At 52.3% G+C, this 18,395-nt stretch overlaps 1 protein-coding gene across 1 annotated transcript in view; it reads right to left on the bottom strand.

Annotated features, from left to right (window-relative positions):
* The window catches only part of LOC144770590 (cathepsin D-like), a 288,565-nt gene extending 270,370 nt beyond the window's left edge, over positions 1–18,195 (bottom strand). Inside the window, exon 1 of the mRNA XM_078655246.1 lies at positions 18,054–18,195. Coding sequence (XP_078511372.1) covers positions 18,054–18,127 — 74 coding nt within the window. The 5' untranslated portion in view covers positions 18,128–18,195. The remainder of the gene's footprint in view (positions 1–18,053) is intronic.
* Positions 18,196–18,395: the final 200 nt, after the last annotated feature.

Below are 18,395 nucleotides of genomic sequence, written 5' to 3' on the forward strand. Positions count from 1 at the left end.
TGAATGCTTTTCAGACACTGCCTGGGGCACACAAGGTGCCCCATGCATTTCCAGTTCAAACCGGTTGCTGGGGCACTCAGCCCCAGCTCTGGCGCGAAACTGGACAAAAGGGAAGGGGTGTAACCACCCCCTCCCCTGGTCCTCCCATAGGTGGGACCCTAGAGTTAGTCCAACCCCTAAACTTGGTATAAGTATAGGAACCCAGTCACTGAGACTTTAGATTACCCAGGACGAAACTCTGAAACATAAATCTTGGACCTTCGACATTCCATATCGAATGGAAGACGGAAGAAATCTCCCTTGGGGTGAAGGAGTGACCCCCCTGTTCAAACAGGCACCAAAGAAGCATCTTGCTGGTCTGCATTTTCAAGGCTCCCGACACATCCAGAAGAATCTGCAACACAGGACATGGACTTCCAGACATATCCGAGGCTGACACAAGTCCCCAGTGAAGCTGAGACCTGTAGCTATCACGAGAGAAGTGGGACCAGAACTCCTGGAAATCCTGCACATTTGCTAGTGCATCAACTTCCCGAGCTTTCCCGAAGTTGTGCATTGGGTTACTTGTAGTCCAAGCCCTGAGCACCTTTTGCATTGAAGATTGTGGGCCTACACACCACGAGTGTTCCGCGAGCACGCTTTCAGCATTTCAGCTCGAGGCACCTTTGCGATCCCTAGTCCGTCGACTGGGTCCCCATGAAAGACAATCCTTTGATTCTTGGGTTTTCCTGGTTGCTCCAGACGTGCCCTGACACCCTCCAACGGTTGAGTCCCTCAGACCTTGCTGGTCTGCACCGAAGCCAATCTTGTCATCTTGCGTGGGTTGCTGTTGTCAAGGCTTGTTGGGTCCAATCCGGACATCTGACGTGGGACAGCTCTTGGTTGTCGTCGACGCCTCCTGGACCTCATGGCGGAAGAGTCAAGCTTCATCTACTTCACCTTAAAGCACCCGACATTGGCTGGCATCTTCCTGTCGACCATCCTGGTCACTGGCTAGTGACCCAGACTCTGCCCCCACTGCTTTCAGGTTCTTCAGATCTCCGATCCACCCTTGGATCCATCTGGACACTTTTCTCCTGGATGCCTGCAGCACTTCTTTGCAGCTCTCCATTGGAATCGACGACGAAACCCGACACAAAAAGACACCTATGCACTTGGCTTCCCTTGGGTGAGGAAACACGAGTACTTCGGTGCTCCCGTGGGTCTTGACTCTTGAAGTGTCTAGTTCTAAAGGAGTTTCTCCGTAGTCCACTCCTAAGTGTCCTTAAACTTTAAAACTCTAACTTAAACTTTCTCCATAGAAGTCAATGGTGATTTGCGGCTGTGTTTAGACACTGCACGTGCCCCCCGTGGGTCTCCTGCGTCCCTACCTTGGGTGGTTCCTGGTTGCCCGAACGGTTCTACAGGCCCTAGGCCTCACTTCTAACTCTCACATGGTTCTTTTTTTTGTTTAACATTTTTTTATTAAATTTTCACATATCACGCCCCCCCCAGAAGAGGTGGGTAAGGCACGATGAACAATGTATTACGCATTATCGCACACAGTAGATGGTACATTTCAATGAACAGTAGTACATGTTGCAGTCCACTAGTCCCACATAGTCACTATCTTCTCCAGCTCGCCGCACATGGCAGGGCCAATAGCCTGAGCGACGGGGGCCTAGCAACCCTGCACTAGGGCCTTCGACCCCGCGTCTATGACCTCGTGTGCCGGTGGAGGTGTGTGTGAGTCTTGTCCCTGTGTGTGTCGTTGCAATTTGCAGTCCCGTGATAAATACTAGTTTAGGGAAATGTATGCCGGTCTCGGAACCGCCGGCTTGCAATACGAGGGAAACATCAAAACGTGGGGGAAACTTTTCCTAGTGTATTATACAGTGCTGAACGTATGTGGTACCATGGTCGGGGTCAGTGGGCATCTTACATATGGGGAGATACGAGTCGCCGGGGACAGTGCAGCCTATCCTCAAGGGGGGGCCTATAGTCGGTTTGTCTCGCTGTGCGCACGGGGAACTCGGGTGTCAGGCAATGGGTTGGGGTGACGTGGGGAGGACTGAGTGTGCTGAGGAGAGGGATCCGGGACCACTTCCGGAGTAGTTTTGTGCTGGAATTGTATGAGTAGTTGTGCCCATTCTAATGAGATGGGATTCTTTCGTATTCCCATGACTTCCTCACCCCATAAAAGTTCCTCCTCGACCGCTCCCCATTTCTTAACTGCTCCTATCCAGGCTGCCACCGGGGGGCCCGCGGGGGCCCTCCAGTACATTGCAATGGCTCTTTTTGCTAGCAAAAGGACAAAAGATGCGAATTTCCACTGTAATTTCTCCGTCTTTTTCCTATGGTAGGTGCCTAGCGCGGTAACCTCCCAGGATTCGACTTGAGGGAGGTTAACTAACGTGCGAAGCATCTGATGTATCGTGGCCCAGTAGTGCCGGAGGGAGGGGCAATCCCAAAATATGTGTTGAAAGTGCGCTGCAGACAAATTGCATCGTGGGCAATGGAATGGAGTGTCGGGGTAGTAGCGTTGAAGTTTGTCTGGCGTGAGGTAAGCCCGGTGCAGAATGTTGAACTGTATATTTTTAAACCTCACATTTCTGGAGACTTTTTTGGTAAATTCTAAGGCGCGTTTCCATTCCGAGTCATGGAATGCCCTGCCTATATCGTCCTCCCAAGCCTGTCGCAGGTTGCCTAAAGAGACATTTGTCAGCTCCCTTATGGCTTTGTAGTGCCACGTCACAAGATGTCGTCCAGACCCCAGCCGAAGTATGGTATGGAGCACCTGGTGCGTCGGCGGCTCTCCATTTCTTAGATCCCAGCACTGTCGAGTATTCTCTAGGAGATGTCTATATGTGAGGAATTGGCCCCGTGGTAGGTCATACCCTTCGACCATCTGCTCAAAGGTGTGCAGTTGTCCATCTTGGATCAGCTCCGCCACCTCAGTTACGTCATGATCGGTACAGGTTTGTAAGCTTCTGGCAGTGAAGTGGTGTTCCCCGCGAGGGAGACCCACCAGTGGCAACTGTGGGGAGTAGAGCGGTGTGTCCCTGGAGAGAAGGTGAATTCGCACCATACATTTGCGTGCTATGGACACCTGGAGCGGAAGGGTACGGGTTTAGTGCCCGGTAGGAGCATGCGTCTGATGACCGGTAGAGGTATCCTTCCGACGATTGTCGTGGTTTCCACTACATGGCGCTCCGCTGTCCAGTGGGACATCCATTGGAGTTGCGCCACCAGAAAATATGACTCGAAGGATGGGGCGCCCAGGCCCCCCTCTGTAGTGGGCAACTGCAGTTTACTGAGTGCCACTCTATGTCGGCCATTGCCCCAAATGAGCTTTGTGAGCAGTGCGTCCAGTTGACGGAAGAAGGATCTGGGTGGTATCACCGGGAGGTTGGAAAAATGATAAAGCAATCTGGGTACCATTATCATTTTTGATAATGCCACTCGGCCTATAGGCGCTAGGGGCAGAGTTCCCCAGAAGGCCACTGCTGACCGTAAGCTCGCTAGGACCTTACGATGGTTGCCCTCGAATAAGTCAATCGGGGATTGGTACTCCAAGGTATCTTGGGGCTGCTCCGTTCCAGTGGAGCGACTCCGCGCCTAGCATTACCTCATGAGGCGCCAAGTCGGGGTGAAGCGGGTATACTGTCGACTTTTCCCAATTGACTTTGAGTCCAGAGATGGCACCGAAAGCTTGTAGGGTGTCCCATATTGGGGTAAGATCCTCTGTGACATCACGGATGTAGATCAGCAGGTCGTCTGCATACAGGGAGACGCAGTGTGTTGTCTCCGCGATTGGTATCCCCCAGGCTGCACCCTCCCCGCATAGACGCACGGCCAATGGTTCAACTGCCAGTGCGAATAGAAGGGGAGAGAGTTGGCACCCCTGCCTGGTGCCTTTTTCTATTGGGAAGGGATCCGAAATCTATTTACCGAGTCTCACCCTAGCGGTGAGCTCCTTGTATAATAGCCGCGTGTAAGCTAATAGTCTGACCATACTGTAGTGTCTGAAGAACCGCGAACAAATGCGTCTACAGTAGCGTATCGAACGCTTTTTCTATGTCGAATATCAGGCATGCTGCTCTGGGGTACCTGTCACGTACACTATCTTGGATGTGGAAAAGTCTCCGTAAATTGTGGGAGGTGTTGCGTCAGGGCACGAATCCGCACTGATCGGGATGGATTAATGTGGGTATGAGTGGGCTGTAGCGGTCAGCTAGTATTTTCCCCAAGATTTTGCAGTCCGCGTTGAGGAGCGTGATAGGTCTGTAAGAGGAGGGGCATGTGGGGTCTCTGTGTGGCTTTAAAAATGTAACCATAATGGATTCCCTAAATTATGCAGGTAGAATCCCCAGGACCAGGGCTTCTTCAAGTGTGAGAGCGAGTCGGGGCACCAGTTGGGCTTTGAATTGGCTATAATACTCTAACGGGAACCCATCCATCCCCGGAGCCTTCTTGCGAGCAAGAGACCCTGTGGCATGCTTGATCTCTGAGGCCGTAATTTTCTTGTCTAGATCCCTTCGGTCCTCCGGGGATATGACAGGAAGCCTGTGCTCACCTAGGAATTGTTGCAAAGCGTCGTGTGGTGTTGGCGTGGGATTGTGGTAAATTCCCGTGTAGTAGGTGCGAAATGTATTAAGGATACCGGTTTGAGTATAGTGTGTTTGGCCTGTGTCATCCGTAAGCTCTGTGACTGGTTGCGGAGTCGTGTCTTGTTTGGCCATCCATGCTAGGAGAGCGCCCGCCCTGTTTCCCTCCCTATGTGTGCGGGTTGCATATTTTCGGAAGTTGTATTTCCGTAGGTCCCGGAGTGTCTCTGCGTATGTCAGCTTTGCCTCTCCTATTCGTTCCGGGGAGACCCCGCCTTGGTCTGAGGCGCGGGAAATCGACGCCAGTGCTTGCTCCGCCTCGTTTAAAGCTGATTCTAATGTTCTCCTTACCCCCACTATTTGTTGGATGCAGTGTCCACGTGCTGTGACTTTGTATGCGTCCCATTCTAAACCCCTAGTGGACGCGGAACCCGCGTTGCATCGGAAATGTGCCTCGACGAACTCCCCATGTGTGTGGCAAAAAACTTGATCAGTAAGGCACTGTTGTGGGAGTCGCCACGTGGGAACCGGTGGGTGAGGTGGGTGCCAGCGCAATGTTACCACGTGTGCGTCGTGATCCGAAACCGTGCGGCCTAGGTAGTCGGTGTGCTGGATTGTGGATAGTATCGTAGGGGAGCAGAGGAATCTGTCTAAGCGCACCCTAAGGTCGTGCGGGATAGAGTGGAATGAGTATAATCTGGTCGTTGGGTGCCGCGACCTCCAAACGTCGATCAGTGCCTAGCGCCCCACCCAGTTGCGGAAGCCTTCAGTTTGTGTGCTGGGGAGCTCCGGGGGAGGGTGTGATCTGTCAAGGAGTAGGTCCAACACACAATTGCAGTCCCCCCCCAGTAGCCAAGGGATCGCAGTGTAGCGGGCTAAGATACCAGTCAGCTCTTCCCAATATCGATCTTGCTCCGTGTTGGGGGCGTAGATGCTACCTAGCAGGATCGGTTGACCCTCTAGTAGGCCACTAATGAAGGCATAGCGACCACCATTGTCCACTAAACGGGTGTGTTCCTTGAAGGGTACTCCAGGTCTAATCCACACCAGTGCCCCTCGCGCGAAGGCCGAGTATTTAGTCGCACAGATAATGCCGCGCCACTTACGTTGGAGACGGCCTACCTCTAGATTCGTCAGGTGGGTCTCCTGTATGAGAGCCCCTTGCGCCTGTTGTCGCTTTATGTATGCATATATGGAATATTGCTTAGCAGCAGTGTGCATTCCTCTAACATTCAATATTATGATTTTAAGATCTGCGTGCAGTGACGAGGGTGTCATACGATAGCTGTGTCTTGTACGGAGCTTGTGGGCCCCTCGGGTCCTTCTTCCATCCCCAACTCCCCTCCCGGTCTCCCTGTTTCCCACCGCCCCGAAGGTCCTCGTTCAGACTGCGCACCGCTATTGCCATAAGGGGTACTGTCACTAGGAAAATTATAACCATTGGGGGGAACAAAGATCAATTTCGGGAAGCAATCCCAACAAAGGGGACCTATTGCACGAGGCAATACGTCCAAACTGCAGATCATGTAGATTTGTTAGTCTATTGCAGGGGAGGCAGTGACCCGGTTCCTTCTCCGGTGCAGCCGGCTCCACCACCAAAGTGGATGTAAGTTCATACGTGGCTCCATAGGTAACTTGAGTACTGCTGGACGTTGCCGGGGGCGTGCAAGGTCAATCTGGCTGCTCCTCGGGTTCTGTCCATAGATCTGCCCTCATTCTTTTTATCCTGAGCCGCCTTGGGCCCATGGGGCCGGAATATCACGGATTTGGTCGACGTGGTATGAGTTGTCCATACACCCATCGTATATTACATCAGCAAGCCCGAGGTCTGGAGTGTCACACTTGGGGGTGTTTGCGACCCTTCGCGGGAGACCCGAGCGTCGCTAGTTTCTTCTTCTGAGCTAAACAAGTGTGGGCCATTGTCAACGTCCGACGCTTCCTCCGGTGGGCCCAGCGCCGCCACCGCCTTGAGTGCTTTTCTGCGTTCCGCCATGATCTGGGTGAGGTCCGGGGAGCCTTTCCCGGGTGGGGTGGAATGGGTACTGAGTTGCGTAAGGGTAATCCTGCACCTCAGGCCACGCGGCCGCCGCAACTGTGGATCATTTTGTGAGCTCTCCGGTGTTGTGCAGGGCTGCGTGTGCTGCTCTACCCAGGTGTCTGCTGCTTTCGGGTCCGTGAAAAAGTGGGTGGTGCCGTTGTGGATTATTTTGAGCTTGGCTGGAAATAGAAGGGCATATTGGATGTTCTTGAGCAGGAGTGCTCTCTTTACCGCCTGGAACGTGGCCCTCTGTTGTTGCAGTGCCCGGGAGAGGTCAGGGAAGAGCATGAAATGTTTTCCTCCACCTGTAGTCTGCCTTGTGTCCTGGCCACCCTTAGGATCGCATCCCTGTCTCGGTAGTGGAGGAGTTTCATCAGGAATGGTCTTGGGGGTAGACCCGGCTTCGGTTTGCGTGCCGGGACTCTATGCGCTCTTTCCACAGAGAAGAAGGGGGTCAGTTCCATGGATGGTGTGAAGGTGTTGATCCAGTCAGTGATGAACTGTATGGGGTCGGTCCCCTCCGCCCCCTCCGGCAAGTTCATGACGCGGATGTTACTCCTGCGAGAACGCCCTTCCAAATCTTCCGTTTTGCTTTCCAGGGTCTTGAGTCTTGCTTGGAGGTCAGCGATGTCACTGCGATGTTGTTGCACCTGCGGGTACAGCGTGTGGAGCTTCTGTTCCCCCTGAGACACTTTCTCCGACAATTTCCGAGGGTCATCCCGGAGTAGAGTGAGGTCTGTAGCCAAGGAATCGAATTTCTGTTCCATAGTCACCCTGGAGTTTTCTATTGCTGCGAGCACCTGGTCCAGTTTTCTAGATGTGGAGTCTCTTGCGTCCTGTTCGTCGCCTTTGCGCTTTCTGGGTTGGTGCTAGGCCTTGTGATTTCTGCGTGTCCATGACTGGCACCATTGGCGCTGTCCGGCGCCCCATCGCGGCAGGTGTGGGGGTCTTCTGGTGATGTTGTTGGGGCGGGAGTCCCCTGTAGGAGCCGAGAAACTGAATGTTGTGGTCCAAGTCCTTCACGCCACTCCTCAACCTCACCCCTGATGCCAGTAGTTGTGGTCCCGCCACCGGCCCCAGGGGCACAGAGCTCCGCTGAGCCAGTGATGTTCCGCCTCTGTAGAAGGGTGGCGGTAGTGGCAGTGGGGTGGCTTCGGGGACCCGGTGGGAGTGATCTCTATTCCCCGGTCCCTTAGTCCTCCCTCGGCCTGGTGTTCCCAGTCCAGTGGCTTTCGGCGGTGACCCCGCGTGTTATTATGTCCGTTACTTAAGGGGGGGGGAACCGGTAGGTACTCTCCAAGCCCCCTCCGGGAGGTTCCCGGGCCCCGTGCTGATGTTGGGGGGACGAGCCGATGATCCGGCGGCCCAGAGAAGCGTGGATGTATGGGGTCACAACCGTGGGGTGAGGGGGCGCCCACGGCCGCGTGGGCCGCTCTAGATATGCCGGGCCTCCGGGTCAGTAGTGCGGTTGGCACCCGCTCACCTCCCCCCGCAATGCGGCCCCTCACCTGGTGTGCACGTTGGGAGTGCCGCGTCCGCCTCTCGAGTCAATGGCCACCTCCCAGGGTACAGGTGGAATCTGTGCACCGGTGCTGTTCCCCGGGGCCAGACACGTCCTCGTTAGGGGTGGCCTCCTGTGTGTCCCCGGCGGTCGCGTTTCTTTCAGGGAGGGTCGGGTAGGTTGAGGACCTCCTCGGCGGGGGGGATGGGTTTCTCCCGCTCCACGGCCGACCCCACACCGCAGCTCTCAATCCCTCTGCGTGCGCTCTTCAGCTCCCCGTCACCTCACGGCCGGGCCCTCTTTCGTTGGTCTATTTGCACCCTCCGGTGCCACTGTAGCGCCGCCCGGTCATCACGCCCTCGCCAGTGCGCTGTGTCCTCTAGCGCCGCCGATACACCATGCGGCCGCCATTTTGCAGGGGATCTCCTGGGCAGTGATCGTGGTGTCCCGGGCCTGTTCTGGGTCGCCGTTCGTGGTTGTGACCGCCGCCGATCCCGCTCTGGGGGTTCCGATGGTGATATCTGCCCGTGAAGCTGCTGTTACGGCATGGGTAGTCCCGTGGTAGGCCTTTGAGATGGGCCGGCTGCGGGAGCTTCAGAGAGATCTGTCCGCCATCTTAGGCGGCTAGGCCACGCCCCCACTCTCTGGTTCTTGTACCATTTTTTTAGTATATGGTTTGTGAGGCCACTAGGCCAAAACGTATACTGTGCTAATTTACTGTGTGCTATTTAAGTTCTTGTATTGTACTTTTGCCTCTAGCCTCATAAAGAGACTAGAGGGGTTGTGTTTAGAATAAATACATATATTTTATATATATACCTTGTGTGGTGTACTATCATTTGATTATTCAAGGGAATATAGACTGGTAAAACAAGCTGCTTTACATTCCTTCTAGACTTACCCTGAAGGCTGCTCCCTACAGCTACCACTAGAATAGCTTGTCTAAAACCTACCATCAATAACAGTCGTTTGGACTGGTGCAAGGTGCCCACTAGAATAGTGGACATCATATGCCAGGCAAACTTCTCACAGTCGTGAGCAGATACTCCAGACTCTGGAGATGGGTATGGCCTCAGGCACTAGGTGAGGATGAGCAGCAAGCCCATGCACTGGGTGCAGATGAGTAAGGAGCCTGAGTGCTGCAGGTGAATGATGGGCATGGATCAGTGGCACTAGGTGTGATAATTTGGACTCCACATACTGGATCAAGGTGACAGAATGCCCAGGTGGAGACAGGATAGTATCCCAGTCACTGGATGACGATGAGCAAAGACTCCAGGCACTGAATGGAAAGCTCAGACTAAGCAGAGATGAGCAAGAAACATATGCACAGGGTGGGTGTTGGGAAGGAAAACTTCTCTGCATGGTAAGAGATGGGTACCCCTTCCCTTAATACCCAACAGTCCAGTTGTCTGGATCCCTAATGCTAATTTTTGTCATAGGCAAACACTGATCATGTGGGTGCGCCATGATATAGGCCTGTCTCACGGATTGTGCTTATGTAGTGCTGTGCAGTGCGTGCGCAGGTATCGCATGTCCTGGGTGAATGTGTGCTTTCATGAAGTACAATACATGAACGGTGAAGAGTTGTGCAGCACGCACACAGTGAGTGTGTGTACTGGCATTGCATGTGCTTTGGAACACACCCTGGTTAAATATAGGAAAGTGTCAGTGCTGAACAGTGCACACAGACTGTGTATGCTGGATGCATGGGTACGTGTAAGGGCACAATAAATAGAGGTATTCGTGCTGAACAGTAAGTATGCTGAGAATGTACGTGATTGTAATGGTACATGGTACGAAGGAACCTGGGTTCTATTTTGGGAAGCCCAGGCCTTTCTGGTGAAGACATGAGGGGTAGAGGAATCCCCCCCCCCCACAGATTTGTGTATGGCTGCATTCCTGTGAGCTGGGTCAGACACATACTGGATGAAGGTAGAAAGAGACTCCCCTTTACACTTCAAAAGGTTGCTCTTTGATTGAGTGATAGATCGGGAAACAACCTTTACAATGCAACTTTTACAACGCACTACCATTGCAACGAAACTTTTACAACGCAACATCCATTACAACGCATGCATTTACAACGCACCAATTACAACGCATGACACTACAACGCACACCACTACAACGCTTGTCATTACAACGCAGTCTTTACAACGCATACCATTACAACGCATAGCATTACATCACATAGTACCCCTACACTATCCAACACTTACCCTACTGTTGCACCCCCTGGAGTTAGAATAGTAATTCTTACCCCTACACTATCCAACACTTACCCTACTGTTGCACCCCCTAGAGTTAGAATAGTAATTTTTACCCCTACACTATCCAACACTTACCCTACTGTTGCAACCCCTGGAGTTAGAATAGTAATTATTACCCCTACACTATCCAATACTTACCTTACATTCAAAGTAATGTTATGCGTTGTAATGGGATGCATTGTAAAGGTAGTATGCGATGTAAGGGAATGCGTTGTAAAGGTAGTTTTTAAAAGTTTATTGTAAATGCTTGCGTTGGAATGGAATGCGTTGTAAAGGATGTTGCGTTGTAAAACATGTGTTGTAAAGGTAGGCGTTGTAAAAGTATGCGTTGTAAGGTCATACATCCTGATAGATCACAAGGAAGGGGCCTGGACAAATCTCTGGAAGGAGATGAGGCTGATAAGGGAATCAGAAACAGTAGGGCTGAGAGTCCAGGATTAATCTTTTGATGCATGAATGGCTGTGGCTGACATCCTTGTGTGTACTCTGGTCACTCCCATGGCCAATGTTGTGGGACAATCAGCTTTGGAGTCGTTTCTGCTAGGACAGACATCCTTTCAAGAGGAAATAAGAAGAAAAAAAAGTGTACTCTTCAAAAGAAGCAGAAACCCCACATAAAACTTCAAAGACTCCACAACTAAATCAAATTTGGTTTCTGGAAATGGACTATATGGGAAGGTAAAGACCTAAAAGTTTGTTATCTGCCAAGAGGCCAGACAGACTGTGTGAGAAGGTTAAGATCTGCGAAGCTTCTGCCTGTGACCAGGACTGGGGAGGAAGCCTGCTAGTCTACCTGCTGGGTGAGGGCACATCACCCAGGGAAACCAAGTTCACCTGCCCTGGAGCCTACTGCACCAGCGCCTACCTGCTTAAAAAGACCAGTGCACCCTGTGTGGAAGAAAAGTGCGTTGGAGGGAGCAAGGTCCTATGAGTGGCCCTACCAAGAGGACTCCCCGAGCGAGGAGTGAGAAAATGGCTGTGAATGGATCAGGTTGTTGCCCATATGCAGGAGCAAACAAGCGACTCCCATATGCAAAAGCCAGGAGAGGGCCCCTGAGACCAGAAACATGTAGTGAGCGCAGTTCAGGAAGCACCAGACCTGCACCGTCTTGTTGCAGTGACCCTGTATGCTTGAGGGAGCCACTGTTGAATTTAATGTTGTCAGAGCATCGAGACTTGTGTCCGCTTTAATCGGCGACCCTGTATGCCAGGAGAGGTCACTGTGGCTTGGGCAATTGCACCGGAGTCTGCACCCATGCCTCTCTGCTCTCTGTTCACCTCCCAGTGTCTGTACTTCAGGGACAGAGTGGAAATGACCAGTGAGCCCAGGGACTGAGTGCAGATGAACAGAGAGCCCAGGGACATAGTGGAAATGACCAGAGAGCCCAGGGACTGAGTGCAGATGAACAGAGAGCCCAGTGACTGACTGGAGATGAACAGAGAGCCCAGGGACAGAGTGGAGATGAACAGAGAGCCCAGTGACTGACTGGAGATGAACAGAGAGCCCAGGGACAGAGTGGAGATGAACAGAGAGCCCAGGGACAGAGTGGAGATGAACAGAGAGCCCAGGGACAGAGTGGAGATGATGAACAGAGAGCCCAGGGACTGAGTGGAGATGAACAGAGCCCCCAGGGACTGAGTGGAGATGAACAGAGAGCCCAGGGACAGAGTGGAGATGAACAGAGCCCCCAGGGACTGAGTGGAGATGAATAGAGAGCCCAGTGACTGACTGGAGATGAACAGAGCCCAGGGACTGAGTGGAGATAACAGAGAGCCCAGGGACAGAGTGGAGATGAACAGAGAGCCCAGGGACAGAGTGGAGATGAACAGAGAGCCCAGGGACAGAGTGGAGATGAACAGAGCCCCCAGGGACTGAGCGGAGATGAACAGAGAGCACAGGGACAGAGTAAAGATGAACAGAGGCACCGGGGACTGAGTGGAGGGGAACAGAGAGTCCAGGGACAGAGTGCAGATGAACAGAGAGCCCAGGGACAGAGTGGAGCTGAACAGAGGCACCAGGGACAGAGTGGAGATGAACAGAGAGCCCAGTGACTGACTGGAGCTGAACAGAGAGCCCAGGGACAGAGTGGAGCTGAACAGAGAGCCCAGGGACAGAGTGGAGATGAACAGAGAGCCCAGGGACAGAGTGGAGATGAACAGAGCCCCCAGGAACAGAGTGGAGATTAACAGAGCCCCCAGGGACTGAGTGGAGATGAATAGAGAGCCCAGGGACTGAGTGGAGATGAACAGAGAGCCCAGGGACAGAGTGGAGATGAACAGAGCCCCCAGGAACAGAGTGGAGATGAACAGAGAGCCCAGGGACAGAGTGGAGCTGAACAGAGAGCCCAGGGACAGAGTGGAGCTGAACAGAGAGCCCAGGGACAGAGTGGAGATGAACAGAGCCCCCAGGAACAGAGTGGAGATGAACAGAGAGCCCAGGGACAGAGTGGAGATTAACAGAGCCCCCAGGAACAGAGTGGAGATGAACAGAGAGCCCAGGGACAGAGTGGAGATGAACAGAGCCCCCAGGAACAGAGTGGAGATGAACAGAGAGCCCAGGGACAGAGTGGAGCTGAACAGAGAGCCCAGGGACAGAGTGGAGCTGAACAGAGAGCCCAGGGACAGAGTGGAGATGAACAGAGCCCCCAGGAACAGAGTGGAGATGAACAGAGAGCCCAGGGACAGAGTGGAGATGAACAGAGCCCCCAGGAACAGAGTGGAGATGAACAGAGAGCCCAGGGACAGAGTGGAGCTGAACAGAGAGCCCAGGGACAGAGTGGAGCTGAACAGAGAGCCCAGGGACAGAGAGGAGATGAACAGAGCCCCCAGGAACAGAGTGGAGATGAACAGAGAGCCCAGGGACAGAGTGGAGATGAACAGAGCCCCCAGGAACAGAGTGGAGATGAACAGAGAGCCCAGGGACAGAGTGGAGATGAACAGAGAGCCCAGGGACTGAGTGGAGCTGAACAGAGAGCCCATGGACTGAGTGGAGATGAACAGAGCCCCCAGGAACAGAGTGGAGATGAACAGAGAGCCCAGGGACAGAGTGGAGCTGAACAGAGAGCCCAGGGACAGAGTGGAGCTGAACAGAGAGCCCAGGGACAGAGTGGAGATGAACAGAGCCCCCAGGAACAGAGTGGAGATGAACAGAGAGCCCAGTGACAGAGTGGAGATGAACAGAGATCCCAGGGACAGAGTGGAGATGAACAGAGAGCCCGGGGACAGAGTGGAGATGAACAGAGCCCCCAGGAACAGAGTGGAGATGAACAGAGAGCCCAGGGACAGAGTGGAGCTGAACAGAGAGCCCAGGGACAGAGTGGAGCTGAACAGAGAGCCCAGGGACAGAGTGGAGATGAACAGAGAGCTCAGGGACTGAGTGGAGCTGAAAAGAGAGCCCAGGGACAGAGTGGAGATGAACAGAGCCCCCAGGAACAGAGTGGAGATGAACAGAGAGCCCAGGGACAGAGTGGAGATGAACAGAGAGCCCAGGGACTGAGTGGAGCTGAACAGAGAGCCCAGGGACTGAGTGGAGATGAACAGAGCCCCCAGGATCAGAGTGGAGCTGAACAGAGAGCCCAGTGACAGAGTGGAGATGAACAGAGAGCCCAGTGACAGAGTGGAGATAAACAGAGAGCCCAGGGACAGAGTGGAGATGAACAGAGAGCCCAGTGACTGACTGGAGGTGAAGAGAGCCCAGGGCAGAGTGGAGATGAGAAGTGAGCACATACATGTCACATACATTGGGAGGGGGGAACAGGATGACATCAAGGAGGCACTGAGTGAAGCTGAGACAACTGGCACTGAGTGGAGAGCAGCAGAGACACCAGGCAAGCACCAGGGGAGATGAACAGGAAGCACAGACACTGGGAGGTGAAGAGAGAGCAGGAAAGCACTGAATGAAGATGAGCACAGACACCAGGGGCGTGGTGCCGAGTGCAGAAACCGCCGGATGCATTAACGACATTATGTGAGGCATTATTAGAGAACGGAAGTTCGTGGCGTGGGGAAGGGCAGGGTGTGAGGGACGGCAAAGCGTGCGTCGGTTCAGAGTGGCTGCTGCAGCACGCCACGAAACTCCATGGTATGTGGTTTAAGAGAGCACGCAAGGGAACTGTTAACTCGTCGCCGCCAATTCAGACGGATTAAAAAACAAGAAAAATCCGTCTTCCGCCTTGAAATATTATTATTCCTCCCATGCAGTAAAATTAGAAATGAAAATAAGACCCCATTGACTCCCCTGAAACGGACACGTCTCTCACCCGTCGCTTTCCGACAACTTCAAAGCGCATTGCGAGCCTATAAACGGAGCTGTAGTCGCAATATAGAATGCATGTTTCTGACAGACGAAAACGACCAAAGTTATACACACCTCGGGTGACCTTAGCCCCTGCACTCAGTATAACCTATTTGGTGTGATGGCGATTCTTGCCGTGTTTCGGCCGTGCTGTGAGCTGTAAGCGACACAGAGGCGTGACACGGGCCCCACAGCCCTTGGGGTGGGAGTGGGGGGGCTGACGACCTTCAAGGGGTGCCCCCATTCAGCCCAAAGCCATTGAACATCAGTGAGGTACGAGAAACACCTGAGCCCTCCTTTAGATTCAGCAGGGCGCCCCCTCTTTTTGTGTTAGTGACACTGCACGTGACGCTACACACATTCCTTTTATTGACCCCTGCCATAGGTAGAGAAGGTTGATTTGGCTGCTTTTGAACTCGGGTCTTATGGCGGCATCTTGAGTTAGTACCACCCGACCACATCCACTCTAGACAGACCACTGGGGAGCGAGAGCTGCCAGACTGCTGAATGGGGAGCAATCCTTAGGGCCAGATTTACAACAACTGGCGCATCCCTGCAAATCAGCAGGGATGCGCCAGTTATTGTGCGTCACGGCAAACACCTCTTGCGCCACCATGGATCAAAAGTGACGCAACGGCGGCGCAAATGTGGCATACGAGCTTGTAAATCTGCCCCTTATTTAATTTGTTTACAAAAAAAGTGTCAGAGCCCTCGTCATGAAGCCATTACAGCTTGCACCACCCATGCCCCTGCCAACGCTGCCAAATGACAGTATCAACACAACTACTAACCATCACACTCCTACAAGTGTGACAATTCTGACTGTTCCAGGCCCTCAGTTATAAGAATGGGTTGGGCGGCAGGTATTATTAGTCCTTCCTATTGTATATTGAATTGATAAACAACTACTGTTGTGCTTATCTCTAAATTGAACAAACAGTGCCACCATGTGGCAGGCTGGCATAGGTGCCGGTATTGACAATTTAGTGCCCGTGATGAGCACCGGAAACCACTAGCTCAAACTAAGCACTGGCTGGGGAGGCCATCTGACGGCCTCCACTAAGGCAGGCCTTGGAGTCAGATGGTCTCAGATAGGGTGGAAGCTTCCTACTTCAACACGCTCCTTTGTGACCCATGCCCGTGTGTCCCCAAACCTAATATGACCTTCAAACACCACTGTCCCAGAGAATTGCCCCTTACACCCTACTCTGTCTGCAAGGCACTCACATATCTGGCCTACACCCTCGGCATCAGATCTTGCACTTCTTCTGCAATCCTCGCGAAGACCCAACCTGAGACCCCTCTCTGCACCTAAGTCTCTTCTATTCATGATCAGCTGCACGCCATCCACCATTTGCCACAACACATCTAGTACCGTCCCCAGAAACACACTCTGACCCTAAAGGCCTTTGACCTCCCAGACCGCGTTTCCCTATCGTCTTCCACAAGACACTGACTGCTGCCTGCACCCTGTATCAAAGACCCCTGGCCCTGACTCACTCATCCATCATATTCAGGGCCCAAGTCGAGGTTACACACACATAGATGGCCCATGTCTACCCACTTTTTTCACAGGGTGTGCATTGTCGCCCCTGCCAAGATGTTGGGCCCCACAGAAATTTCATGAACTCATACCGGTGTAATTTTCAGACACGGGGACACATTCAGCAGTGCCTGTACGTGGTCTACTTTCATTGCGAGCAGCAACGTACAGATGGCAACGGGGGGCTTTCATATTACAGACTCCAGCTGGGCCATAACAAAGGCCGAAGTTAAGGGGCTAGCAGACCTTCTTTTGATTGAGTGTCCTGGCTTTGAGTTATCTGCAGCCTCACATCTACCTGCAAATGCAATGGAGGAGAAACAAAGGCTCACAGCTTTTTATTACTTCAAATGTACTTAAGAGAGGCATGCTTTTAACTATGTTCCGCTCCTTCCGTCCTCAGCCCCACCTCTGTCCTACAGCGCCAGGAAACCCACGGTGCCAGCGCGCTTTACAAATCCCATTTAACATAACATAACATAACATAACATTCAGGCCCTGTATTAAATACATATGCATGCACTGTCCGAATGTCAGCTGTGTTGGTGTGTCCTTGTATTTGACACAAATAACAATTTAAATACCACTATTTTGTTTTATTTATTGTATAGTACTATTCATCCCACTCCGAGATGTCGGAGGGCTTTACATCAGATATACACATTATACAGTGACAATAAATCATGTGTGTAAATCAATGTACATGATGTGTTACACAAGACAGTGAGGGTTACATGGTGTAGGAGTCACATGTCCTTCATACCTCACTGTGCTATATTAGAAGGACTGCAATTATGAACTGCAAGTAACAAAAGGATCTCTGTGTTAAAAGCAGTAACCCACTTACCCTTCCACACAAAATGTAAATCTGTCATCTGCATGTCACATGATACACTTTACAGGAGACATATTAATCCTCTCTGCTACTTTGATTCAAAACTGGGGTCTACACAAAACAGAGATCTCTCCAACAAGTGCACTAACCCCCAGAGTTATCTTACCATTATTGTTATTCCCTGAGATTTATTGGGTACACAAAGGTCTTTGCAGTAGGTGCCTTAACCCATATGAAAATGTAGACTTTGCAACCAAGTAAGCAGAACACATTTACTGCCACGTGTTTCTCCATTTTGCCAATTTATTTGTGGCAGAGTTTAAAAAAATGTTTACATTGAGGCCCAGGTTTTGTGTTGGGTTGCATCACTTTGTTGTCACAACCTCGACGCAAAATCTAATTTGTTAAATCTGCTCAAATGTACTGCTCAACATATGTGTGCGGTCTTAAGATCTGATGTCACTTTCTGTGGTCATAGGTTGTGATGCCACTTTCTTTGATGACGTCTGATGTGAGGATCTGTGATGTAACGCGCCATGACGTCACGCTCATACCGCCTAACTTGGTTAGTCCACACACTTCTCTTTTTTAGGACCTGTGCACCGATCATATTCATCTGTCGCGCCCTGATCAGTGCCACATCCAGATGCCAGCTCCACACTGCCTGCTTCCAAGAGTCACCCACTTCCAAAGATCCTTTTGCTGTTCACTGAAACAGCCAACTCCACATTTTCATCTCAAGTACCCATTCAACATCCAACCACCCTGTCCAAAGCAACAGTAACATGCACGTCCCACTGCGAAATTGACATTGCGCTTAACTCCTCTAGGCGCTAGGATGCCAAAAGTTGATCCAAAGCTGGGGGTCTACAGAAAGAGGCGCCACACTGTTTGGGGCTCAGACACAGCCAATTTCCTTACCTGCTGTGACCCCGGGTTTACAGCGTGTTACCTGTGGTTCTAGTTCCAGGTGCTGCACTTACCGGATGAGCGCCTCGGCGGAGAGCGCGAGGCAGAGCAGGGTGATGAGGGCGCAGGGGTTCATGGCCGGTGTCATCGGCTCCCAGTGTCTCTGAGCCCGACAGGAAGTGCACAGAGGGTTCGTTTCACACTGAAGTCCCCGTCACATGGCCGTCAGGGCGGGGGCGTCTCAGAGAGACACCGGGGCTGCGGATTGGATCAAAGTCGAGGTTCCAGACGGGCGGGTAAAGGCTTCTCCCCTTCAAGTTTCAATGGCTGAAGCGCGTGGGGGATGACTAGTAAGATAGCTCCTCGGGTCAATGTACCCGCTGCAAAGATCTGTGTGTCACATGCTAACATTCAAG

Source organism: Lissotriton helveticus, chromosome 7, assembly GCF_964261635.1.
Source record: "Lissotriton helveticus chromosome 7, aLisHel1.1, whole genome shotgun sequence".
NCBI lineage: Eukaryota > Metazoa > Chordata > Amphibia > Caudata > Salamandridae > Lissotriton > Lissotriton helveticus.